At 37.3% G+C, this 27390-nt stretch overlaps 1 protein-coding gene across 5 annotated transcripts in view; it reads left to right on the top strand.

Annotated features, from left to right (window-relative positions):
• NBAS (NBAS subunit of NRZ tethering complex) overlaps window positions 1–27390 on the top strand; it is a 343094-nt gene that overhangs the window by 114240 nt on the left and 201464 nt on the right. For all 5 annotated transcript variants that reach the window (XM_089923423.1, XM_089923419.1, XM_089923421.1 and 2 more), the window contains 2 exons: window positions 9982–10065; window positions 17157–17310. In XM_089923423.1, coding sequence (XP_089779549.1) covers window positions 9982–10065; window positions 17157–17310 — 238 coding nt within the window. The remainder of the gene's footprint in view (window positions 1–9981; window positions 10066–17156; window positions 17311–27390) is intronic.

Below are 27390 nucleotides of genomic sequence, written 5' to 3' on the forward strand. Positions count from 1 at the left end.
AGGCTTAGCGGCCATGGCTCACGGGCCCAGCTGCTCTGCGGCATGTGGGATCTTCTCGGACCGGGGCACGAACCCGTGTCCCCTGCATCGGCAGGCGGACTCTCAACCACTGCGCCACCAGGGGAGCCCTATTTTTAGATATTTGAGGCCCCTGAATACTGTTCCCCATAGTGGCTGTACCAATTTACATTCCCACCAATAGTGTAGGAGGGTTCCTTTTTCTCAACACCCTCTCCAGCATTTATTATTTGTAGACTTTTTGATGGTGGCCATTCTGACCGGAGTGAGGTGATACCTCATTTTTGTTTTGATATGCATTTCTCTAATGATTAGGGATGCTGAGTATTTTTTCATGTCTCTTTTGGCCATCTGTATGTCTTCTTTGCAGAAATGTCTATTTAGATCTTGTGCCCATTTTTTGATTGGGTTTTTTGTTTTTGTTTTTGAGCTATATGAGCTGTTTGTGTATTTTGGAAATTAATCCCTGTCAGTGGCATCATTTGCAAATATTTTTTCCCATTCTGTAGGTTGTCTTTTTGTTTTGTTTATGGTTTCCTTTGCTGTGTAAAAGCTTTTGGAGTTTAATTAGGTCCCATTTAAAAAAGTTTTGTTTTTATTTCCATTGCTGTAGGAGATGGATCCAAAATTGCTGTGATTTATGTCAAAGAGTGTTCTGCCTATGTTTTCCTCTAGGAGTTTTATAGTATTCGGTCTTACATTTAGGTCTTTAATTAATTTTGAATTTATTCTTGTATATGGTGTTAGAGAATGTCCTAATTTCATTCTTTCTCATATAGCTGTCTAGTTTCCCCAGCACCACTTATTGAAGAGGCTGTCCTTTCTTCATTGTAAATTCCTGCCTCCTTTGTTGTAGATTAATTGACCATGGGTGCATAGGTTAATTTTTGAAGACCGTATTTTCCATAGGTACAGCATTATAAATATGAAAATCATCAGAAAAATAAATAAAAATGAAAAAGGCACATTTATACATATTTGTTATATGTATAACACCAAATGCTGAATGGAAAAAGTATTATTAAATTAGTATTAAATTAAAATTATTATTATTTTTTAAAATATTGTTTTCTTATTTAATGCAGTGATGGGTTTTAGAGAATTCAAATGATATTTTTACTGAGATAGCAAGACCATATCTTAATTCAAATGATTCTTTGATGGTGAAATGAAACAATATAAGGAAATATTTAAAAATTAAAGTATAGTTGATTTAAAATATTATATTAGTTTCAGGCATACAACATAGTAATTCAGTGTTTTTATAGACTATAATCCACTTAAAGTTACTATAAAATATTGGCTAAATTCCCTATCTGTACAATATATCCATATATCTTATTTATTACATAAAGTAGTTATGTAATAAATAGTAGTAGTTTGTACCTTTTAATCCTCTACCCCTCTACCCCTATCTTGCCTCTCCAAAAGAAATCCAAAATAATATTGCAATGATTTATGTTAAGGAGTGTCCTGCCTATGTTTTATTCTAAGAGTTTTATGGTTTCCAGTCTTACATTTAGGTCTTCAATCCATTTTGCATTTTTCTTTGTATATGGTGTGAAAAAATGTTCTAATTTTATTCTTTTACATGTAGCTGTCCAGTTTTCCCAGCACTACTTATTGAAGAGTCTGTCTTTTTCCCATTGTATATTCTTGCCTCCTTTGTCGAAGATTAATTGACCATATGTGTGTGGGCCTATTTCTGGACTCTCTGTTGTGTTCTGTGGATCTTTGTGTCTGTTTTTGTGCCAGTGCCATACTGTTTTGATTACTGTAGCTTTATAGTATAGTCCGAAGTCAGGGAGCAAGATACCTCCAGCTTTGTTCTTTTTTCTCAAGATTGCTTTGGCTATTCAGGGTCTTTTTTGCTTCCATATCAATTTTAGGATTATTCTAGTTCTGTAAAAAACGTCATGGGTATTTTGATAGGAATTGCATTAAATCTATAGATTGCTTTGGATAATATGGACATTTTAACAGTATTAATTCTTCTAATACATAAACATGGGATACCTTTCCTTTCTTGTTATCATCTTCAATTTCCTTCATCAGTGTTTTATAGTTTTCAGAGTGTACATCTTTCACTTCCTTGGTTAAGTTTATTTATTAGGTGTTTATTCTTTTTGGTGAAATTTAAACAGAATTGTTTTCTTGCTTTCTCTTATAGTTCATTATTAGTGTATAGAAGAGTAACAGATTTCTGTCTATTAATTTTGTGTCCTGCAACTTTACTGAATTCATTCGTTAGTTCTAATAGTTTTTCTGGTGGAGACTTTAGGCTTTTCTATATGTGTATCATGTCATCTTCAAATAGTGGCAATTTTACTTCTTCCCTTCCATTTTGGATGCCTTTTATTTCTTTTTCTTGTCTGGATGATCTGTCCATTGATGTAAGTGGTGGGTTAAATTCCCCTACTGTTACTGTATTATTGTTAATTTCTCCCTTTATGTCTGTTAATACTTGCTCTATATATTTAGGTGCTCCCATGTTAGGTGCATATATGTTTACACACGTTATATCCTCTTCTTCGATTGACCCTTTTATTATTATGTGGTGCCCTTCTTTGTCTTTTTGTTATAGACTTCATTTTAAAGCCTACTTTGTCTGATAAGAGTTTGCTACACCAGCTTTCCTTTTGTTTCCGTTTACATGGAATATCTTTTTCCATTCTCTCCCTTTCAGTCTGTGTGCATCTTTAGCTCTGAAGTCTCTTGCAGGCAACATATAGGTATGTCTTTTTTTTTTTATCCAGTCACCCTATATCTTTTTTTTTTTGAAACCATTTAAAAAATTGAGGTATAGTTAATTTACAATGTTGTGTTAGCTTCAGGTGTACAGCACAGTGATTGTTTACCTACATATGTATATTCTTTTTAAGATTCTTTTCCATTATAGGTTATTACCAGATATCAAATATAGTTCCCTCTCCTATACAGTAGGTCCTTGTTGCTTCACTCTGTATCTTTAGATTGGAGCATTTGGTCCATTGACAATTAAAGTGACTACAGATAGGTATACCCTTAGTGCCATTTTGTTACTTGTTTTCTGGTTGTTTTTTATAGTTCTTCTCTGTTCTTTTCTTCTTTTAGTCTATTCCCTTTAGCGTTATAATTGTGTTCCTTTCTCTCTAGATTTTGTGTATCTGTTGTAGGTTTTTGATTTGTAGTTACCCTGCGGTTCATATATGTTGACCTATAGCTATATCTACTTTTTTCAAACTGGTAGTCATTTAAGTTCAGACACATTCAAAAAGATCTACGTTTTTTCATCCCCTCTCCATGTTTTGTGCTTTTGAGGTCGTATTTTATATCTCAGTTTCTAAGTAAGTAAGTCCCACTGATTTTCAATACAGTTAAGGGGACTTGTCTTCCTGGTGTGGGACCACAGGGCTGGGTTGTCTAACATGTATCTCAAATCCCTCATTCCCTAGGGAGGATCCCTAACTCTCTGATATCCCCTTCCTCTTCTGTGTCCCCTTCTAGGGACACAGGCTCCGACCTGATCTCTTCTCCCTTCCTGCCCACCTCTGTGTGAATCTTTTTTTACAGCCTTGGTTGTAAATAGAAGCGACTTTTTTCTAGTCTCCAGGGTGTTTTCAGCTAGAGTTGCTCCACCTGTAGATGTATAGATGTGTTTTTGATGAGTTCGTAGGGCAGGTGAGCTCAGCACCTTACTTCTCTGCCATCTTGATTTCCCCAGTCATAAAAATTATTATATAAATGTTTTGTTTGATTTTTTAAAGATGTTATTCATTTTAGCTTATTCTTATTTAAGTATAAGCTGTTGAAACTGGGTTTGAGAATGCCTTTTTTTCCCTAGTGACTTTCCTTGTAGTGAGGATAGGTATTCTTCATTTTTCTGAGGACCTTCAGTGTCTCTTCTTCAAAATTAGTCATTTGTTCAAGGGGCGGGTGATAGTGGTAGTGGTATTGGGGGGGAATTTTCATATCATTGATGTCTCTATTCATCCTTTGCCCCTTGTTTTGTTGACATTAAACACCTATGTGAATAGCGTCCTTTCTCAATTATTTATAACTAACTTTTCTGGAAATTTCTTCAGTGGTTCTCTGTTGGAGTTTGTGCCTTTCCCTTAAACTTTAATGATTTTACGACTAGTTTTCCTTAGAAATAATCAAACCATCCTTTGCTCATGGTTAAATATTTATTATCAAAGTTGATTGTAAGCATTTGGGAGAGAGATGATGCCTTGTGGAAAATGTTACTTATTACTACCTTGTAAATCAGCGCCTCAAATTCTCTTGTTACTATTTGTTGCATTGGCCAGGTGCCTTATACCCGGTATGATGTCAGCAGAGTTTATTGCCATTGTTAGGCATTTGTAAGTATAATCATTGATATGATTCTTAATATGGTGTTACTATCTATCATAAAGTAGATCTTGAAATGACAGTCAGTCACATATGTCCTGTATTTCACTACACATGAAAAACCTTCTTGGTGGCATTAATAATATTGATGGTTTTTATGATGGATGAACTTTTACTGTATACGAGGTACGGTTCTGAAGGCTTTATATGTTCTAATTTGATCCTTCCCCAATTTAGATTCTTATCCCTATTTCACTAATGAGGAAGTTGAAGCACAGGCATATTGGATAGCTTGGTCAAGATTACGTGTTTCTGCAGGGTGGTATCACAGTTCTGACACAGAGGTTAGACTTCTAAGAGCACGCTCTAGTTATTCTGGATTAGAATTCAAGAAAACATTGTTCTAGTCCCATCTTCATTTTGGGCACATAATATTACAGTATTTACTAATAGATGAGGCAGCTGGGTCCCAGAGATTAAATTAGTGGAGGAGAAGTCAAATCTTAGTGTGGTGGGGTTTTTTTTGTTTTTTTTTGTTTTTTTACTCTTGTTTCTCTTTTACACACTGCTAACATCTGAGAATACTGGTAAGTTTCAGGATATCTTATTAGCTGATTCTGTATTTTCTAAGTCACTTATTAATGAAATTGAATCCCATTGAACTGGAGGAGAACTCTGATGTCTTTAAACTTTTTCTTTCAAACTTGGTGTTCTGAGTGATAACTAGCTTTTTAATTGGTTTCCCCTTGAGTTTCTGATCAAGTTTGACTTATTCAGTGATGGTAATCACATGTAGTTATACACGTAGGCCCAAATTATTATTATTTTTTGTCCTATCTTTTCCAGAACATTTTCTTCTATGCTAAATAACAGAAATAAATATAACTTCACATCTTAAAACCAGTGCATGAAAGGTGGCAATTAGTAGTAATACGCTGTCTGTTTAGCCTTTTGTTTCCAAGGCATAGAACACGAATAAAAGAACTTTTTGTAAGCTTATTCCTGATAAAATTTCTTTGAAATAAAACATTTATATTTAGTGTGGGAAATAATTGGTGAGAGAATAGTTGAACATAATAGGACTTGTTATAGTCATTCCTTTTCTGCTGACAGATAAATGTAACCTTCAGATGAAACTGGCAAAGCTTATTGTTTGCCATAAAACAATGAGCAGGGCTGTAATATAAAGAATCCTCAAATTAAGCAAAAGCAGCCATTATTTTGTAAAGAGATAATTTAAGTTTACCATGTACTTCGTTTTTTTAGTGGGGATGATGCATTTAATTTCTAAGTCTTCCCTAGCAAAATAGAAACAAGAGAAGAAAAAGGTGAAATAAAGAGTATGTAAAGGGCTTCCCTGGTGGTGCAGTAGTTGGGAGTCCGCCTGCCGATGCGGGGGACACGGGTTCGTGTCCCGGTCCGGGAAGGTCCCACATGCCGCGGAGTGGCTGGGCCCGTGAGCCGTGGTCGCTGAGCCTGCGCGTCCGGAGCCTGTGCTCCGCAACAGAAGAGGCCACAACAGTGAGAGGCCCACGTACCGCAAAAAAAAAAAAAGAGTATGTAAATGTTATTTGGTGTTTATAGAACTTCAGATTCAAAGTGTAAGTTTTGCAACTAACCAAACTTTCTACAGTTCTTTAGAAGGAACAGTTGTGTTTTCTAGGTTTTTTTAACCACATTTTCACCTAATCCACTTAGTGATTAATTTACATGGCTAATATTTTTGTTGGGAACAGAATTAATGAAAACGTTTTCCTCTGAATTTTATTAAGCATTCCATCATTCTGTTTACCTTATGAAAGAATAAGTAGCTAAAATATGGGTATATTAAAGATGGTAATGATAGAACTAATCAATTAGTTTGAAGTGTAAAAAATGGTCAGATTTTGGAAAATATGTATTCTGAAATCACTTTTCCCCCATAAGTGTAATATGACATGTTAAATAATCTAGATTGTAGCTGTATACCATCACCAGTATAGCTTGCTCTTTCATCGGGATAATAATCTATATCAGGAAAGTATTCTTGTTCTCACTGTCAGATCTACAGATTCCATATAAATATACCTCCTTGACGTATCTGTAAGTCCTTTTATTGCTCTACTCCAATTTTGAATTTTTGTGATACTCGTGAGATCACTCTAAAAAAACCTTGGCTGTGCTGTCAGTTAATTAATTCCGTTGCCACATTATTTTAGAGCCTGCTAAATGTCAGGCACTATTTTAGCTTTGAGGATATGGCAATAGTCAAAACAAGCAAAAATTCTGCCCTTAAGAAACTCATGAAAGAATACTCAACGTCATTAATCATTAGAGAAGTGCAAGTCAAAACGGCAATGAGATATCACCCCACACCAGTCAGAATGGCCATCATTAAAAAATCTACAAACAATAAATGCTGGAGAGGGTGTAGAGAAAAGGGAACCCTCTTGCACTATTGGTGGGAATGTAAATTGATACAGCCACTATGGAGAACAGTATGGAGGTTCCTTAAAAAAACTAGAAATAGAACTACCATACGACCCAGCAATCCCGCTACTGGGCGTATACCCTGAGAAAACCATAATTCAAAAAGAGTCATGTACCACAATGTTCACTGCAGCACTATTTACAATAGCCAGGAGATGGAAGCAACCTAAGTGTCCATCGACAGATGAATGGATAAAGAAGATGTGGCACATATATACAATGGGATATTACTCAGCCATAAAAAGAAACGAAATTGAGTTATTTGTAGTGAGGTGGGTGGACCTAGAATCTGTCATACAGAGTGAAGTAAGTCAGAAAGAGAAAAAACAAATGCTGTATGCTAACACATGTATATGGAATCTAAAAAAGAAAAAATTTTCATGAAGATGGGATGGGAATAAAGATGCAGACCTACTAGAGAATGGACTTGAGGACACGGGGAGGGGGAAGGGTAAGCTGGAAAAAAGTGAGAGAGTGGCATGGACATATATACACTACCAAATGTAAATTAATTTTTTATGTAAGTTTTGATGATGTAGCCATATTTGGTAGAATTTAGGTTCATGAGACTAGTACTAGTGATCTAATGGTGTCGAGATTGGTTTTATATCTCAGTTTAAATGTGTCCTTCAGATATGCATGTAAAAGGTCCTTATTGGGTCGTCTGAATTAAGATTTGGGAAGGTTCATATTGCCCTCTACCTGCTGTGCACAATCTGACTGGTACCTCTGTCTAACCTGGTGGCCATCTACTAGCCAGAAGGGTAAGCTTCGGATTCTAACTGTTGAGCTGTATTTGAATCCTTAGCTCTGTCATTTATTGACTTTATGAGGAGGGGCAAGTTAGCCCGGGCCTCAGTGTTCTCATTATAATAGGAGGAAGATAATATCACCTACGTTAGGTAGGACTAAATTAGGTATTATATATTACAAGCATTTCATCCTGTCTGGTCCGTAGCGAGAGGTCAATAAATATTAAAGACTATGCTATTGCTGATCGTTCCTTTTATATTACTACTAGTATTCTTATCATTAAATCAGTGGTGATCAGCACATTTAGAAACATGTTGAAACGTTTAGTTGTGCTGTGCCTTGAAAATGCAGCAAAAATGCATCATTAACTTGGGACTCTATTAGGCCTACTTTTTGGAGTGAGCCTCAGAGCAGAACTTGTCTTTAATGTGTGTTTTGATAAAAATAGGCATGTTTTCTTACCCATTTCTGTTTACTGAAGCTTGACAAAGTTTTACAATTTTCTGGTCTTCAAATACCAAATAAATGTTATTTTGCTGAGAGACTCACACCATTACTAATCATTTTAGTAATGATCCTTGTATCTAATACGTACTTGGTATAGAAGATACAAATCTCAACTTGAGATAACATTTTTCTTAATTTTTTGGAAAACATTTTGTATAGCTTGTGGAACCGTGTCTGCTTTAATTAGAAAAGGCAGGAATAGTTTGGTGTGTTATTTTTTTTTCCTTGTTCCTCAGTCCATTGGTACAATTTATTTTCATGTTGGAAGAGTGAGCATTATTATCATCATTGTATCCAAATGTTATATTTTCTACTTTTCAGTGATCTGTGGTAAAATATGAGTTACTGATGTGGAAGAAAATAAAATAGTTTTTACTTGGTGACAAATGAAGTAGTGTGACAGGGGCACCCATAGTGAACACTGTAATCGTCTGCATGACTCTGCAGTTTAACCTGTGAACTCACAGGCCTTCAAAAATGTATCTCTGGTACATAGTTTGCTAGGACATTACATGCTAGCTAAAAAGCAGGTAAAATACTGTGTTTTAAAAATATGATGTAATACATTTCTTATTGTGAATATCTAATGGGGAACTTTGAATTCGGATACTTTGCACCAATGGTAATGACTTTAAAGGGGATGCTGTTGGTAGATGAATTAGCCCTGCTCATTTCCAGATCTTTTTAGCTTCTCTTTTCCTTGTAACTCGCCCCGCCCGGTGGTCTCCTGTTCCCTTTTACGTGAAGACTAATCTCTTTAGTCACATAATTTCTAAACGCTTATGAAGTATTTTTTGTGCAAGGCATGTTTCATAACTTAGTAAGATAAGAAATTGCAAAACATAACCTCATAATGTACAAAAGTGCAGTCCTTTCTTTGGGGCTATGATAAATTTTCGGAAGTGCTACTGTTGATTCTCAAATATGAGATAAGATGTTTTATTGAACTGTAAAAACAAAGCAATTGAAATTTGTTTTTAGAATTTTTGTCTTCATTCTTAATTCAGGATATTTCCATTGTTTTCATGGATTTAGGGAATATTAGGACTAAAAGGTACTTTAGAGGTAATGTTTGAAGTGCTTCACTTTAGAAAGTCATGTGCGAAAGACTGCGTAGATGGTTAACAGGTGGATGCATTTATGTTTCCCTTGTCTCCTGGTGCGTAGCACATTGCTCTGCTGTGTTACTCTACTGTCTTTACCTGACTCTTCCTTTTTAATTTATTCTTAATTCCATCCAGTGAGGACTTGTCTTTTCCTCTTAGACTCTCCTTCTGTCATTTGTTAGTGATATTTTTTTACCTGCAGAGTTATTTCTTCACTGTGGCTATTACCTGTCCTCTAGGTCGAGGCTGTCCAATATAGGAGCCACCAGCCACATGTGGCTATTTAAATTTTAAATAAAACTAATTAAAATGAAATAATATTAAAGGTTTCTTTCTTCGTATCAGTGTCACATTTCAAGTGGTTAATATAGGTACATGTAGCTTAGTGGTTACTGTATTGGATAGCACAGTTAGAGAACATTTCTGTGATCACAGCAAGTTAGATTATAAGCTTTTTGAGGGCAAGGGACCATTTATGTTAGCATTAAGAACATAAAATATGGACTTTTGATAAGTATTTTAGAATGTGTGAATGAAAACATACCCATGCCAAATTTTTTGTTTTGAATTTTTCTTTTCTTTTGAACCATTTTATGATCAAAGAGAAATCAGCAATTTGGTATTTTTAATTTACATATTGTATATGATATGTATCATGTACCACTTATCATACCATAAACAGGAATCTTGTAGGTTTAAGGTTATAGGGATACTTTTGCGTCATGTTCCTTGTGTTGCCAGCCATTGAGGTAATGTGTATTTTAAATACTTACGCTTTTTTTTTTTTAATTTTAAGTTATGACGGTGACTCCTTGATGATCATTCCTTGGCATGAACATAAACACCGATATAAAGATTGGTGTGAGGAGTTGGAGTGCAGGTAAGGAAGAACCAGCGTGAAAGCTCTTCATTTCTTTGTGGGTTGGATGAATAGAAGGCCCTGTGCAGGTGGTGTTGGTGGATGGTCATTTATTTGATGGTGGCCCTGCTTGAGAGTTTGAGTGAAGTTTTTTTAAAAACTTGACTTTACTCAAGGTATGTTAAAAATTCTTTTAATGGAAAAATGTTAAATGCTCCAAAGGAATTATTCTACAAGTGGTCCTTGTAGAACAACTCTTTTCATTTTGGGGTATTCCTTTTTACTCTTTGACATATACAGGTATATTTTTCGTAGTTGTTTTTATGATATGTGTGCAATTTTGTTCTTGATTCAGTTTTAATTTTCACTTTTATACGACTTAGCCATGGAAAGAACATGGAGGCATCAGGTCGCACAGAAGGGGGTGGGAGATGAGGTGTGGGGCTGAAATTCCTGATGAGGAGCATTGGAACCCCTTTATCCCGCACTCCTCAAAGTCTGGTGAATACTCCCTGCTCGTTTTACATTTGATATGAATCATCTTATGCCTTTGGATTTTTTAAAAACTGTGTGTATGAACTATCTGTCTGATAAATGTTAAATAAAAGCCCTAACCAGTAGTACGGTCATTGCAAGTGAAAAATTTTTTTAACTTTTTATTTTATATTGGAGTTGAGCCGATTAACAATGTTGTGATAGTTTCAGGTGCACAGCAAAGCAACTCAGCCATACATATACATGTATCCGTTCTCCCCCAGACTCCCCTCCCAGCCAGGCTGCCACATAACATTGAACAGAGTTCCCTGTGCTATACAGTAGGTCCTTGTTGGTTATCCTTTTTAAATATAGTAGTGTGTACATGTCAATCCCAAACTCCTTAACTATCCCTTCCTCCACCCTTCCTCCCCACCCCGTAACCGTAAGTTCATTCTCTAAGTCTGTGAGTCTGTTTCTGTTATGTAAATATGTTCATTTGTATCATTTCTTTTTAGATTCCACATATAAGTGATATCATACGATATTTCTCTTTCTCTGTCTGACTTACTTCACTCAGTATGACAATCTCTAGGTCCATCCATGTTGCTGCAAATGGCATTATTTCATTCTTTTTTTATGGCTGAGTAATATTCCATTGTATATATGTACCACATCTTCTTTATCCATTCCTCTGTCGATGGACATTTAGGTTACTTCCATGGTTTGGCTATTGTAAACAGTGCTGCAGTGAACATTGGGGTGCATGTATCCTTTTGGACCATGTTTTTCTCCAGATATATGCCCAGGAATGGGATTGCAGGGTCATATGATAGCTCTGTTTCTAGTGTTTTAAGGAACCTCCATACTGTTCTCCATAGTGGCTGTACCAATTTACACTCTCACCAACGGTGTAGGAGGGTTCCCTTCTCTCAACACCCTCTTCATCATTTACTGTTTGTGGATTTTTGATGATAGCCATTTTGACTGGTGTGAGGTGATATATCATTGTAGTTTTGATTTGCATTTCTCTACTCGCTAGCGATGTTGAACATCTTTTCTTGTGCCTCTTGGCCATCTCTATGTCTTCCTTGGAAAAATGTCTATTTAGATCTTCTGTCCATTTTTTGATTGGGTAGTTTGTTTTGATGAGATTTAGCCACATGAGCTGTTTGTAGATTTTGGAGACTAATCTGTTCTCGGTCACATCATTTGCAAATATTTCCTCCCAACCTGTGTGTTGTCTTTTCATTTTGTTTATGGTTTCCTTTGCTGTGCAAAAGGTTTTGAGTTTAATTAGGTCCCATTTGTTTATTTTTGTTTTTATTTCCATTACTCTGGGAGACAGATCAGAAAAGGTATTGTATTGCTACGATTTATGGCAGAGAGTGTTCTGCCTATGTTTTCCTCTGGGAGTTTTATAGTGTCTGGTCTCACATTTAGGTCTTTAATCCACTTTTGAGCTTATTTTTGTGTATGGTGTTAAAGAATGATCTAATTTCATTTTTTTACATGTAGCCGTCCAGTTTTCCCAGCGCCGTTTGTTGAAGAGACTGCCCACCATTGTATAGTCTTGCCTCCTCTGTTGTAGATTAATTGACCACAGGTGCCCAGGTTTATTTCTGGGCTTTCTGTCATGTTCCAGTGATCTATAGTTCTGTTTTTGTGCCAGTACCATACTATTTTGATGACTATAGCTTTGTAGTATAGTCTGAAGTCCGGGAGCCTGATTCCTCCAGCTCCATTTTTCTTTCTCAAGATTGCTTTGGCTATTTGGAGTATTTTGTGTCTCCATACACATTTTAAGATTTTTTTGTTCTAGTTCTGTGAAAAATGCCATTGGTAATTTGATAGAAATTGCAGTGAATCTGTAGATTGCCTTGGGTAGTATAGTCATTTTGACAATATTTATTCTTCCAATCCAAGAACATGGTATATCTTTCCATCTGTTTGTGTTTTCTTCGATTTCTTTCATTAGCGTCTTATAGTTTTCAGAGTACAGGTCTTTTGTCTCCTTAGGTAGGTTTATTCCTAGGTATTTTATTCTTTTTGTTGGCAGTGGTAAATGGGAGTGTTTCCTTAATTACTCTTTCTGATTTTTCATTGTTAGTGTATAGGAATGCAAGAGACTTCTGTGCATTAATTTTATAGCCAGCAACTTTACCAGATTCATTGATGAGCTCTAGTAGTTTTCTGGTGGCATCTTTAGGATTCTCTATGTATAGTATCATGTCATCTGCAAACAGTGACAGTTTAACTTCTTCTTTTCCAATTTGGATTCCTTTTATTTCTTTTTTCCTCTCATTGTCATAGCTAGGACTTCCAAAACTGTGTTGAATAAAAGTAGTGATTGTGGGCATCCTTGTCTTGTTCCTGATCTTAGAGGAAATGCTTACAGCTTTTCACCATTGAGTATGATGCTAGCTGTAGGTTTGTCGTATATGGCCTTTATTATGTTGAGGTAGGTTCCCTCTGTGCCCACTTTCTGGAGAGTTTTTATTATAAATGGTTGTTGAATTTTGTCAGAAATCTTTTCTGCATCTATTGAGATGATCATATGGTTTTTATGCTTCAATTTGTTGATGTGGTGCATTAGGCTGATTGATTTGCAGGTATTGAAGAATCCTTGCATCCCTGGGATAAATCCCACTTGATCATGGTGTATGATCCTTTTAATGTATTGTTGGATTTGAATTGCTAGTATTTTGTTGAGGATTTTTGCATCTAAGTTCAGCAGCGTTATTGGCCTGTAATTTTCTTTTTTAGTGGTATCTTTGTCTGGTTTTTGTATCAGGATGATGGTGGCCTCATAGAATGAGTTTGGAAGCTTTCCTGCAAGTGAAATTTGGAAGCTTTCTTCATGTTAGCACTAATGTTGGCAGTTTCCCTTCATTGTGTATCTTTCACTTTTGATATCTGAGTCAATAGAATATGTAACTCTTAGTTACCTTTTTCTCTCTGATGGCTTTTATTGTAACAGCAATTGAATGTCCTCCTGTGTTTTTGCTATTATTTGCCTTTAAAAAATATTTTTTGAAAATTTTTATTAAAGTTGTATATAGTTGCAAATAGATTAAAGGTTTAAAAGTTTCTGCAAATCTTGTTTAAAAAAAAAAGCAACAACCAAAACCCATACTCCTTTGTTCCCCTTCCTTATATCCTGCTCTCCAGGAGTAACTACTTTCACTTCTTTTAAAGGATTGTTCTGATATTTACTCCAATCTCTGAGTAACATAATTGTTTAGCTACCCCTTGAATTTTTTAGTTCTGGCCATTATCTGTGGACTTGCTTCAGTGCAAGATAATGGTTTAGTTTCTTTTTACTCCATATACTCTGTTCCTCCTTGAGTGTTTATGTGACCCCCTCGCCCCTTTAAAAATCTTCTACTGTCATTTCAGTAGAGTTTCAGGAAAAAGTGGAGCTTAATGCATGGTATGTATCAGCCCTATTTAACTAGAAGTCTGCAGTTGCCAGTTGTAATGAGAGATAGAGGATGGATATAAGTTGGAAAAGGTGGGAGGTTGATGCCAGTGGATATGGCGGAGGGAAGGTGTGTGATACCGTTGCCCACAGTTCTCTCAGTTTAAGATGGTGCTTTTGACAGAGTAGCCCTGTTCCTTCACCTGATGCTTCCCAGTTCTCCTTAGCCTGTGCCTTTTTATGATGCTAACAAGGAGATGAAAGGAGTAAGGGCATTTCTTCTCAGACCAAGCACAGCAAGCTAAGTTGTAAGCAAAACTTGCTGCGCTGGAACTCCTAAAACTATAAAAATGAAAAGCTAGGAAACGTTTGACAGAAGAAAAGATGCTTTTGAAGATGATACAAGCTTTCCCAGGACATTTCTTTTTTTAATCCATTGATTTTATTGCCTCCCCCACCTCCCCCGACGATTACTTCCACCCTGTACCCCTATGTCTGGCAACCAGCAGACTCTCTGTATCTACAAGGGTGGTTATAGGATATCTCGTGGCCTTTTCATTTACAGTTGACCCTTGAACAGCGCAGGGGTTGGGGTGCCGACCCTCTGTGAACTCAAAGGTTTGCCTGTCATTTATAATCGGCCCTCCCTCCATAGCCATGGTTCCCCATCCGTGGATTCAGCCACCCACAGATGGCGTAGTACTACGGTATTTACTTTTAAAAAAAACCTGTATGTGAGTGAACCCACAGTGTTCAAACCCATGTTGTTCAAGGGTCTACTGTAATTAATTCTGTCCTCTGCTAGATTCAAGAATACTGGAGGAAGAAAAACATGCAGCCTCTGTACTCATGAAGTATATAACCTCGCAGGAAAGGTGCTGCTGCTCTAAATTACCAGTGTGATGTGTGTTTTGAAAGAGAAGTGCAGGGGCCACTGGGAGCACGTAATAGGGAGACCTAAACTTGGTGGAGGTCAAGGAGGTTTTCCCTGGGAAGTGGTATGAAATCTGAGACTTGAAGGATGAATAGGATTTAGCTTAGCAGAGGGTGAGTTTGGCAAATGAGGGGAGGGAGTGTTCTAAGCAGAGGGAAGACCATTTGAAAGGCTCAAGGTGAGGTCCCCTTTAAGGGCTGAAAATAAGACCTGGATTGTTGAAGTATACAGGACAAAAGTGACATTGGAATCAAGGTGAGGCTAGAATATTTTAAGGCAGATGACAAGCTATAAAAGGAGGCATGGGGATGATATAATCATGTTTCTGTTTTATAAAAGAACGTATTACCTCGCGATATCGTGAATTCGGTTTTTTTTTTTTTTTTTTTTTTTGCGGTACACGGGCCGCTCACTGTTGTGGCCTCTCCCGTTGTGGAGCACAGGCTCTGGACGCGCGGGCTCAGCGGCCATGGCTCACGGGCCCAGCCGCTCCGCGGCATGTGGGATCTTCCCGGACCGGGGCACGAACCCGTATTCCCCCTGCATTGGCAGGCGGACTCTCAACCACTGCACCACCAGGGAAGCCCGTGAATTCGGTTTTGATGTTGTTGCGTTTGAAATGCCTGAGAAACATCTAAGAGCATATAGAAGGACGATTTTGGAGCTTTCAGGTGAAGTCTGGGTTAGGCGTAAAAATATGGTGGTCAATTTATATTGTAGCATTGAAGGGGAGACCTAGAGAGAGTATAGTGAGAAGACAGGAGAGCTGGAGAATTTGGAAGAGCTAGTACTTAATGGTCAGCTGGAGGAGGATATTCTAGCAAAGAAGACTGAAAAGGAGCAGCCAGAAAGATGGGACCTGTATAGCTGGACAGTATGGCACGACAGTATGACATGCTGGAACGAAAGACAAGCATGTTTCTAGAAGGAGAAAATGGTTAAATTCTGTGAAACAGTGCTGAGGGAAATAGATAAGGACTGAAAAAAGTATCAAAGGAACTCAAAGTTGCTTATGGGTATTTTTTCCCTGAAATGGGAAGATTTCAGGGGAAGGGATGTGACTTTTATGTGGCAGTGATGGGGAAGAATCACTGTGGTCAGAATGTTAATGACGGTTGTGAGTCTAGTTAAGTAAAGGACTACCAGTTGTAAGCACAGTAGGTTGTCTAAGTCATGTTGATTAAACACCCAAATATTTGTCAGCTTTGGGTCTGGTCATATATTATAAGTGCTAGTAATTCCAATGGAAATAATACCTGTAAGTAAAAATTAAGTATCTGCTCCGGGCCAGACAGCGTTCTCTGCGTACTTTATCTATATTATTTTGAATATTCTTGCATGGTATTATTCCCATTTTTGATATGAGTAAAATGAATCTTTGATGAGTTTTAACTAATTTATGCAAGGTTTCACAGCTTTCAGTGAAGGAATTGCACCTCAGTTCTGACTCTGAAGCCCATTGCCTTGTAATAGTAATAATTATACCACTTGTCATTTACTGACTTACTTTAGATGAATGAATATCCGTAAGGGATATTTTATTTATTTTTTACTTATTGATTTATTTTTTTAGTTCTTAACCATTGAAGGCAATTGGCCAGGATTGTCCTCGTAAGAACTCCTCATAATTTGTGATCCCTGTGATGTTTTCCCCGGGTATCTTCCTCTTGATGTTGTTTCTTTTTCACTCTTGATGGCACGTAGTATAGAGTAATTCCTTATTTTGCAAATTTCAGTGCATTACTATGCTGCTGATACCTACTGAAGTTATATTATCAACATAAATAAGGTATATTTCCTCTTATTTTTATGAATGTGGAAAACAGGACTGCTTAATTTATATTTGGATCAGAATCACCTGGGGGTGCTTTTACTAAACTAGGCCTGGCTGGCATCACAGGTCATTGTGACTTAGTAGACCTGTGGCAGTTACCCAGCCATGTGCATTTTAAAGCTACCCTGGGTGATTCTGATTTTATTTAATACTTATTTGATTGATTTGTGGCATAGTTTTTTTGATTTATTATCTATTCTGATTTTTTTTAATTGTGAAAACTAATAGGAAACTAAATTAAGCATCCCCCAAATTTCCCATTTATCTTGTAAGTGCACAGATATATATAGGAAAACACACATAAACACACCCACCCACACATATGTACATACATACTGCAGTCTCAGTAACTGCTCTCTCCACATCTCTGTCTCTGTCTCCCTTTCACAAAATTGTAATTTCCCCTAGCATTTCAATCAGTTATTAATTGTACTTTTTGTGCTTTGCAGAATGGTGATTGAGCCGAGTCTCCCAGATGAAAGTGAGTTCTTGTACGCTGCACAGCCTGAGTTGCTGAGGTACAGGACATCCCAGCTTACAGTAGAGAAGGTTATGGACTGGTATCAGAGCAGAGCGGAGGAAATAGAGCATTATGCTCTGCAGGTGAGGCCGGCAGTGCTGTGTCAGATCCTTAGCATTCAGTGCATGTTTTGGCTGCTGACAGCAGTGCCAGGGATCCTGTATATATTAATAGTTTGCAAGGGATGAAATGAAAATTTTTTATTTCATTCATTTATTCTTCGCTTCAGAAGCGTTTGTGGGTTTTTTTTTTTTGATTCCTAAAGAGCAAATACATATAACAAAAGCTGTTCAAAACCTTTCTTTAAAATGTAAGCTACAAAATACGTACATACTGATCCAGATGTTATATACATGCTTAATAGGCTTAATACCATTTTAAGTCGAAAGATTGTATCAACATAGAAATGCTTGATTAGTCCCCTGTTACATTGCATGAATGCAGTGGATTGTTATTTTGCTTTCCAGGAACCCTGTTTGAGGGTCTGTTTCTAACACTTTCCTGAAGTCCAAGCCTAATTTCCCTCAGTTCCCATGTGCCTTTACTGAGATGTGTAACAGCTTCATCAGAGGGGGGTGTAGAAGAGAGAGATGAGGGTTGTATTGTAGCTTCGGAGATCTAAATAGGAATCTGGACTAATAGACCTCTGCTAATAGACCTGGTGACTCTGGACGTGCTACCTACCTTTTCTGTACTTTGGTTTTTTCAGGGGGTGAGTTCTTACACTGGAGTCAGTGATAAAAAATAAAATATACAGGAGAGAACATTAAAAATTCTTCCAATTGAGTTCTCTGCAAATGTAAGCAAAAGTTGTCTTCATCCTAGAGAACAGAAGTTGGCAATTCGGAGCAAAGAATGGCAGAATGGCCTTTGAAATCTCATTCAGGTCTACGGCTATACCACCCTGAACACGCCCTATCTTGTCTGAAATCTCATTCAGGGTCCAGCCAGTGGGTGTCTTTTTCATTCTACTTGCAGTTTTGGCTTTGGGCTTCCTGTCCTACAATCAGTTTTTCATTTGTCAGGAAGGGTGATTTCAGAAAGTCTGATGAACAGCTGTATTGCAGGAAGGAATAAACCCCCTTGTTTAAATTTCTGCCTAATGTATCTGGCACAGCCCTGTGTCTGCATTTGATAGCCTTCTTGAATTTCTGCTTAATCTAATTTCTATTTTTAGTATTCATAGAATTGACAAATTATTTGCTGTAGCTGATGGGAATATTATAGATCAAACTTTTCAGAGGATGGCCAAGAATATTTATAATTGACTTTTCAGGTTTTTGAAGATGGCTAAGGACATTTGAAAATGTTTAGAATTCTAAGATACCAGAATGAAAAGAATCTCTGGAGGGGATCCAGCCTAATTCTCTATGTTATAGATAGACAAACTAAGGTCCACAGAAAAGAAAGTGAACAGCTTGCTCAGGGACACATAGTAGCAGAGCCAGACAAAATACAGGTCTCTGCATAGTATTTCTTATAGAGTCCATATAAAAATGGACAATTACACAAATCTTAATGACTGAAAGGCAGATAAATTAATCCAAAAGAGTGGATCTCAATTCTCAGACCCATTGTATTTTTTCTGTAGCAAATATTTTGTAATACTTCCTTATTATCCTGATGTGAAAATCATGGGCATACTGTATTTACAGAAATAATTTCCAAAAAATTAATATAATGACTTAACTGTGGTATATGGGATAAATAAAATACGTAAACGCGTGGTCATGAGTACACTAAAAAAGTGACTAAAGTCAGTGAGAAATCACTTTGAACAAGATAGCTGACATTGCAGACAGATTGAGGTGTATTGAATTAAACACTACAAATTGCTGTCTGGGATGTGAACAGCTCATGGTAAATATTTTTTTCAGGGTATTTGAAGGTAGGCAGGGATTAGGACAAGGTGGTTGTGTGGGACTGCCTTGCTTGCACACTGTGGAATGTCTGTCATCCCTGGCTTCCACCCTTGAATGTTAGTAAGTTCCACTAATACTTGGGAAAGACAGAAATGCTTCCTCAGATTTTCGGAGCGCCTCCTGGTGGACAGTTCTGCTCCCATTGAGAACTGTAGTCTGAGACCAGTATCACACATCTGGAAATGACCAGTTCATATCGGTCACGTTAAGCAAAGGCATTATTTATTACTTCGCTGATTCAGGAGAAACTCACCTGTAAACAATTGACGAAGAAAGCTCTTAAGTGAGTCACAGAGGTACATTTTTGGTAGTTTGTACAGGCACATGTAGGTTGTATACTGTGTAGCAGACATCTCTTAAGATCGGTGGCATCTTTGATTTACAGGAGTTTACAAACACATGTAGTTTACTATTGTCTCTGGCTAACAAGAGAAGGGGTTCTGTTTGGATCAGTTTTGTCTGAGCACTTTGTGGTTTTTAGCTGAACTTCTAGATATAACACTTGTTACTTCTTGCCTTTTTGATAGTAGCCATTGTAACGAGCATGAGGTGATCTCTCATTGTGGTTTTGATTTGCATTTTCCTAATTATTAGTGATATTGGACATCTTTTCATATGCCTGTTGGCCCTTTGTATGTCTTCTTTGGAAAAATGTCTATTCAGCTCCTCTGCCTGTATTTTTTATTTTTTGAATTTTTGAATTTCATTTTTTTTTATACAGCAGGTTCTTACTACTTACCTATTTTATACATATTAGTGTATATATGTCAACCCCAATCTCCCAATTCATCCCACCCCCACCTCCTCCGCCACTTTCCCCCGCTTGGTGTCCATACGTTTGTTCTCTACATCTGTGTCTCTATTTCTGCTCTGCAGACCGGTTCATCTGTACCATTTTTCTAGGTTCCATATATATGCGTTAATATATGATATTTGTTTTTCTCTTTCTGACTTACTTCATTCTGTATGACAGTCTCTAAATCCATCCACGTCTCTACAAATGACCTGATTTCATTCCTTTTTATGGCTGAGTAATATTCCATTGTATTTATGTACCACATCTTTATCCATTCATCTGTTGACGGGCATTTAGGTTGCTTCCATGACCTGGCTGTTGTAAATATTGCTGCAGTGAACATTGGGGTGCATGTGTCTTTCTGAATTATGTTTTTCTCTGGGTATATGCCCAGTAGTGGGATTGCTGGGTCATATGGTAATTCTATTTTTAGCTTTTTAAGGAACCTCCATACTGTTCTCCACAGTGGCTGTGTCAGTTTACATTCCCGCCAACAGTGCAAGGGGGTTCCTGCATTCTTATTTATTTCACACTTAGCTGATGTACAGTACATGAGAAAACATCGTTCTAAGGCCCTGTGATAAAAGAGATGAGGAAGAGAGCATTATGACTTCTGTCCTAAGACACTGAATTTTATGGGAGTGGCAAGCATTCAAGTCGTATACTATTAAACATAACTTTTTAAGTTCTATAATAAAGATACAAAGAGAAATGTTGGTAGAAGACTCAGGAAAGGACAGATAATCTGACAAATAACAGGTGAAAGCATTTATGGAGAAGTTTTGAAAAGAGGTGTTGATGATAGTGATTATGATAGCAGCTAATATTCCATGCGGTGCTCACATCCTGTCATGCACTGTTATAGGTGCTTTACATATGTGATTTCCTTTAATCCTTGTCACCCTAGGAGATTAGTGCTTTCCTATTCCCGTCATATATACTCACACTGAGGCATGAAAATGTTGAAAAAAGAAAAAGTCATTCAAGGTCACAGACCTAGCATGTAAGGGTGCTAGGATTTGAACCCAGGTAGACTGGATCCAGAGTCCCTGTTCATAAGCTCAGCTAGGGGTAGACAGAGGAATGTGCACTTTTTCTTATGCCAAAGTCATGCAAAGAGTCAGTAAGATTCTTCAGTGCTGAGTCACCTCCAGTTTCCAAAGGCAGTGGAGACAGTGGCAGAACACGTAGGGCACATTGGGAGGAAGCTGCCTCAGGCACTCATGGTTACGTTTTGCCAGTTCCAGGAACTCAAATATGACAGAGAGAAAAGAGAAGAATGATATTTTCAAACTTTGCCTTGTGAGTAGATAAAGAAGACATACAAAGTGTGATTAGATAGGTAGCCTTTTCCTAAAATCTCTTGTCTACTTTTTAACATGGTATATTCAGTATACAATTAGAAATGTACTTCTCTGTCTGTTCAACACATTTCAGTTTTGGGAGTCTCCTTTTAATAAGAGGACATACTCACATGTGTATCACCAAATGATATCACTTGTTAACTTCTTCATAGAAATGAGTTGACCTAAGGCCAGAATATAGCAAGGGACCATCAGATAGGTTACCTGCAGTTGCAGAAACTCCAAGAGCAAAAAGACAGACTGTAGAAGCCTCCAAAAAATTTTCACATGCCCGAAGGAGAGAACATGAGCTTTGAAGACAGAGATACATGCTTAGAATCTAGGAGTACCTTTACCACACTAGCTTCAGGTTACTCAAGCGTGAAAGTAAGTGATAAAAAGATAACCTACTGCCCAATAATATTTGAGATCCTCCTGTCCTTATCTGATTCTTAAGAAGCAAAAATAAGTGGGAGCAGTTCAGAAATCACTTTACTCAACGGAACCTGGGTAGTCAGCGTAGCACAGAGAAAACACCACCTCAATCATAATCAAAAGCAAGGTGTGTCAGTGCTTCCTTCTGTTAGTACAGTTTTACTGTAACACAGCCACACCCATTCATTTAAGTATGGCCCGTGTTGATTTTCTGTTACAGTGGCAGAGTTGAACAAGTGTGACAGGGCTCATAAGTCTAAAATATTCACTGTCTGGCTCTTTAGAAAACTTTGCATCCCCTGCTCTGAAAAAAATCTAGAATAGCTGTGTTGCCTCACACAATACATTAAGCATTGGAATCAACAAATGGGAGCCCATAAGCCCCTAGGAATTGTTTTATGACCATAGGACGTATGAAAAAATCAAAATGCATTTCTGAAATTCCTCACTGACAACAACTCTGAAGCTGTATAGGATTTCTAGTTTCTTTTTTTTTTTTTTAACATCTTTATTGGAGTATAATTGCTTTACAATGGTGTGTTAGTTTCTGCTTTATAACAAAATGAATCAGCTATACATATATCCCCATATCTTCTCCCTCTTGCGTTTCCCTCCCACCCTCCCTCCATATCCCACCCCTCTAGGTGGTCACAAAGCACGGAGCTGATCTCCCTGTGCTATGCGGCTGATTCCCACTAGCTATCTGTTTTACATTTGGTAGTGTATATATGTCCATGTCACTCTCTCACTTCGTCCCAGCTTACCCTTCCCCCTCCCCGTGTCCTCAAGTCCATTCTCTACGTCTGTGTCTTTATTCCTGTCCTGTCCCTAGGTTCTTCAGAACCATTTTTTGTTTTTGTTTTAGATTTCATATATATGTGTTAGCATATGGTATTTGTTTTTCTCTTTCTGACTTACTTTACTCTGTATGACAGACTCTAGGTCCATCCACCTCACTACAAATAACTCAATTTCATTTCTTTTTATGGCTGAGTAATATCCCATTGTATATATGTGCCACATCTTCTTTATCCATTCATCTGTCGATGGACACTTAGGTCGCTTCCATGTCCTGGCTATTGTAAATAGAGCTGCAATGAACATTGTGGTACATGACTCTTTTTGAATTATGGTTTTCTCAGGGTATATGCCCAGTAGTGGGATTGCTGGGTCGTATGGTAGTTCTATTTTTAGTTTTTTAAGGAACCTCCATACTGTTCTCCATAGTGGCTGTATCAATTTACATTCCCACCAACAGTGCAGGAGGGTTCCCTTTTCTCCACACCCTCTCCAGCATTTGTTGTTTGTAGATTTTTTGATGATGGCCATTCTGACTGGTGTGAGGTGATACCTCACTGTAGTTTTGATTTGCATTTCTCTAATGATTAGTGACGTTGAGCATCCTTTCATGTGTTTCTTGGCCATCTGTATATCTTCTTTGGAGAAATGTCTGTTTAGGTCTTCTGCCCATTTTTGGATGGGTTGTTTGTTTTTTTGATATGGAGCTGCATGAGCTGCTTGTAAATTTTGGGGATTAATCCTTTGTAAGTTGCTTCATTTGCAAATATTTTCTACCATTCTGAGGGTTATCTTTTTGTCTTGTTTATGGTTTCCTTTGCTGTGCAAAAGCTTTTAAGTTTCATTAGGTCCCATTTGTTTATTTTTGTTTTTACTTCCATTTCTCTAGGAGGTGGGTCAAAAAGGATCTTGCTGTGATTTATGTCATAGAGCGTTTGCCTATGTTTTCCTCTAAGAATTTTATAGTGTCTGGCCTTACATTTCGGTCTTTAATCCATTTTGAGTTTATTTTTGTGTATGGTGTTGGGGAGTGTTCTAATTTCTTTCTTTCACATGTAGCTGTCCAGTTTTCCCAGCACCACTTATTGAAGAGGCTGTCTTTTCTCCATTGTATATTCTTGCCTCCTTTATCAAAAAGAAGGTGACCATATGTGTGTGGATCTATCTCTGGACTTTCTATTCTGTTCCATTGATCTATAATTCTGTTTTTGTGCCAGTACCATACTGTCTTGATTACTGTAGCTTTGTAGTATAGTCTGAAGTCCGGGAACCTGCTTATTCCAGCTGTTTTTCTTTCTCAAGATTGCTTTGGCTATTCGGGGTGTTTTGTGTTTCTCTGCCTATATTTTAATTGGGTATTTGTTTTTTGTGTTGTTGATCTGTTTGAGTTCTTTATATATTTTGGAAATTAACCCTTTATCAGATACATGATTTTCAAATATCCTCTTCCATTTGGTAGGTTGTATTTTCATTTTGTCGATGGTTCCCTTTGTTGCGCAGAGGCTTGTTAGTTTGATATAGTCCCACTTGTTTATTTTTGCTTTTGTTTCCCTTGCCTGAGGAGACAGATCCAGAAAGATATTGCTAGAATGATGTCAAAGAGTGTACTGCCTATGTTTTCTTCTAGGAGTCTTAGAGTTTCAGGTCTTACTCAAGTCTTTAATCCGTTTGGAATTGATTTTTGTGTATGATGTGAAATAGTGGTCTAGTTTCAGTCTTTTGCATGTAGCTGTCCAGTTTTTCCAACACCATTTATTGGAGAGACTGTTCTCTCACCATTGTGTGTTCTTTGCTCCTTTGCCAGAAATTAGTTGTCCATATATATGTGGGTTTATTTTTAGACTTTTAATTCTGCTTTATTGATCTATGTGTTTCATTTTCTGCCAATACCAGTTTTAGTGTTTAATGACTGAAATTTGGGTTACAAAATATTTATTCAGGTTTTTAAAAAATAGCACTAACAAAAAGAAAAAGGCCTGTACTGGAATGTAAAATAAATTATCATTTTTTACATTTCTTTCTTTCTTTGTTTTATTAATACTTTATTTTTTAGAGGAGCTTTAGGTTTATAGAAAAATTGAGTAGAAAGTACAGAGTTCCCATATATTCCTCTCACCTTCTGCCCTACCCACTAGTTATCCCTATTATTAACATCTTGCATTTGAGTGGTATGTTAGTTACAATTGATGAATCAGGATGTCTTTCAGTGGGCAAATGGATTAATAAACAGTGGTACATCCACACAATGGAATATTACTGAACTCCAGAAAAGAAATGAGCAATCAAACCATGAAAAGGTGCGGAGGAACCTTAAATGCATATTACTAAGTTAACGAAACCAGTCTGAGAAGGCTATATACTGTTTGATTCCCGTCATGTGACATTCTGGAAGAAGAAAAATGATGGAAACAGTAAAAAGATCAGTGATTGCCAGGGGTTGGTGGTAGAGAAATGAACAGATGGAACACAGAGAATTTTTAAGGCAGTGAAAATACTCTGTATGATACCATAATGATGGATACCTGTCAGTCTACTTTGGTCCAAACACACAGAAAGTAAACACCAAGAGTGAACCCTAATGTAAACTGTGAACACTGAGTGATAATGGTGTGTCAGTATAGGTTCACTGATTGTAACAAAGGTGCTACCCTGCTGGGGGATGTTGGTAACGGGGGAGGCTGTGCATGTGTGGGGACCGGGGTGATGTGGGGAATCTCTGTACTTTCTGCTCATTTTTGCTGTCAACCTAAAACTGCTCTAAAAAAGAAAGTCTGTTAAAAACAAAAACAAAGTTAGCACTTTCTGAAATATGATTTTTTTAAGTCTAATTATAATTCCTAGACATCTTGATTTCTGTTTTAGTAATCAAGAATAAAGATTTGCTGTGCACCTGAAACTATTACAAAATTGTTAATCAGCTGTACCCCAATATAAAATAAGAAGTTAAAAAAATGAATAATTATAAAGAAAGGAAAGTGATTTGGGGATGCTTTATTTAGTTGGCTGTATACTCTTTCATCTCTTTGATTTATTTAAAAACACTTATAATAGGGGTATTGTTCTTTAGCTTCATTTTATGTATTGATGTTTCATGTGGCTTATGCTATAATCAAAGTGGTATCTGGCATAGTTTTACCTTTTTCATTTTTACAGGTTAAACTGATGTAGTGCTACTTCTTCCCTAGCGCCTATAAATGGCTTTTGGAAATCTTGTTTGTTCGTTTAGGAAAATGTGTACATATGGTGGTGAAATTTATCTATTGGGGGCTTGGGGTATGTGGTATAATTCTGTAAGTTGTTAACAGAACCTACTTTAAGGTGTCAGTAATTTGATTTTCAAACATTTTTACTTCAGTGGTTATTTTGGTAAGCAACAACGTCAAAGTTGATATTAGAAACGCAGATCTGGATCGCAAAATTGGTTGAGTGTGTTACAAATTGCTAATGTACTATGTGTTCAGACTATTGCACAAAGTTGTGCTTTACATATCGAGTTTCTTCATACTTTTTGAGATTTTCTGAGTTTTTAAGAACTTGGTATACAGGTAGATGTGTCTTTTCCGACATTAATTGTCCTTTTGTTGAGGTATTGCTGGATCCCTTCCCTTTTGCCTCATGCCTTATCTACCTGTAGTTTCCTCCCTCATTTTTATTTGCGCCACTCTTTTCAACTGAACATGCAGTTCTTCCTTTTTCACCTCTTCACCTGTTAATCTCTGAGTCCTGGAAGGGCTTTGGGTGGATCTGTGATATCGCTTGGCATTTTTTCTTTGTGCTGCGTGACTGTTTCCTCTCCCTGTTTCCTCCTTTCCTCGCACCAACGCTTCCTTCATCATTCTCAGCAGTGATTTTGCTTTGTATTTCATGGTGAAAGTTGAGAAATCACTTCCATTTGCCCTACTCTTTCCAGTTTTCCCACAGGAAGAGGTCTCTCTTGCATTCTCCTGAACTTCTTTCTTTACCCGTACCCTGGATTCCACACCGCCCCCTGCTCAGGATTGTTCTAGCAGTCATTTTTTCTCTCTCTCCTGTATCTTTAACCTCTGGCCTATTACCCCCCTGCCTTTTTTTGGACATAAAAAGTTCAAATCACTCCTATTTCATATATATATATATACACACTTGTATATATATATACATGAAATAGGAGTGTATATATATATACACATATATATATGTATATACTCAGAGACTTATATATATATATATATATAAATTAGAGCCATTTTCTCCCTAGCTTCCGTTTTATCTGTCTCCTTTCCATCGCAGCTCAGCTCAGAGGTAGCCACTCTGCCCTTTGCAATCACTTCCTCAGTGTTTGTTTACTCCTCATTTCCCTGGCGTCTGGCTACTCCTGCCACTCCACGGAAACTCCATCAGTAAGGCTCCCTGCTCGCCTTTTAATGTCAGATCGCCTTCATTTGGTGTTTAACAACATTGTCCTTTGACATTACTGCTTCCTTTTCCCTGCAATCTCTTCTCCTTAGGCTTCTGTGATGTCATTTCGCTTTCTTCATTGTCTTTGTCTTAGTTGTTCATGTTCCTCTCCGCAGTGTGGCTCAGAGTCTTTGGCTTGTCCCTTAAATATTGCTGTCCCCCCAGGGGGCTATTCTTGTCACTAGTAGAGAGTCTTCCGGTATTAGTAATTGCAGTTCTCCTAACTAGTCTGCTTACTTTCAGCCCAGTCCATTTCCAGTCCATTCATATTTCATTTGTCATTCATTCAATAAATACTGAGTATTCTTTCCAAGGTGTAAGTCTATTATGACACGCCTCAGCCGAAAATCCTTTAGATTTGCATTTCGGGGTAAACTGCAAATTCCTTAGCTCAGCAAACGATGTTCTTTTTTATCTGGCCCTTCTCTGCTA

The sequence above is a fragment of the Delphinapterus leucas genome, chromosome 13 (genome assembly GCF_059928025.1).
Source record: "Delphinapterus leucas isolate spDelLeu-1000000601 "Yukka" chromosome 13, BTC_Dleu_Yukka2, whole genome shotgun sequence".
NCBI classification, from domain to species: domain Eukaryota; kingdom Metazoa; phylum Chordata; class Mammalia; order Artiodactyla; family Monodontidae; genus Delphinapterus; species Delphinapterus leucas.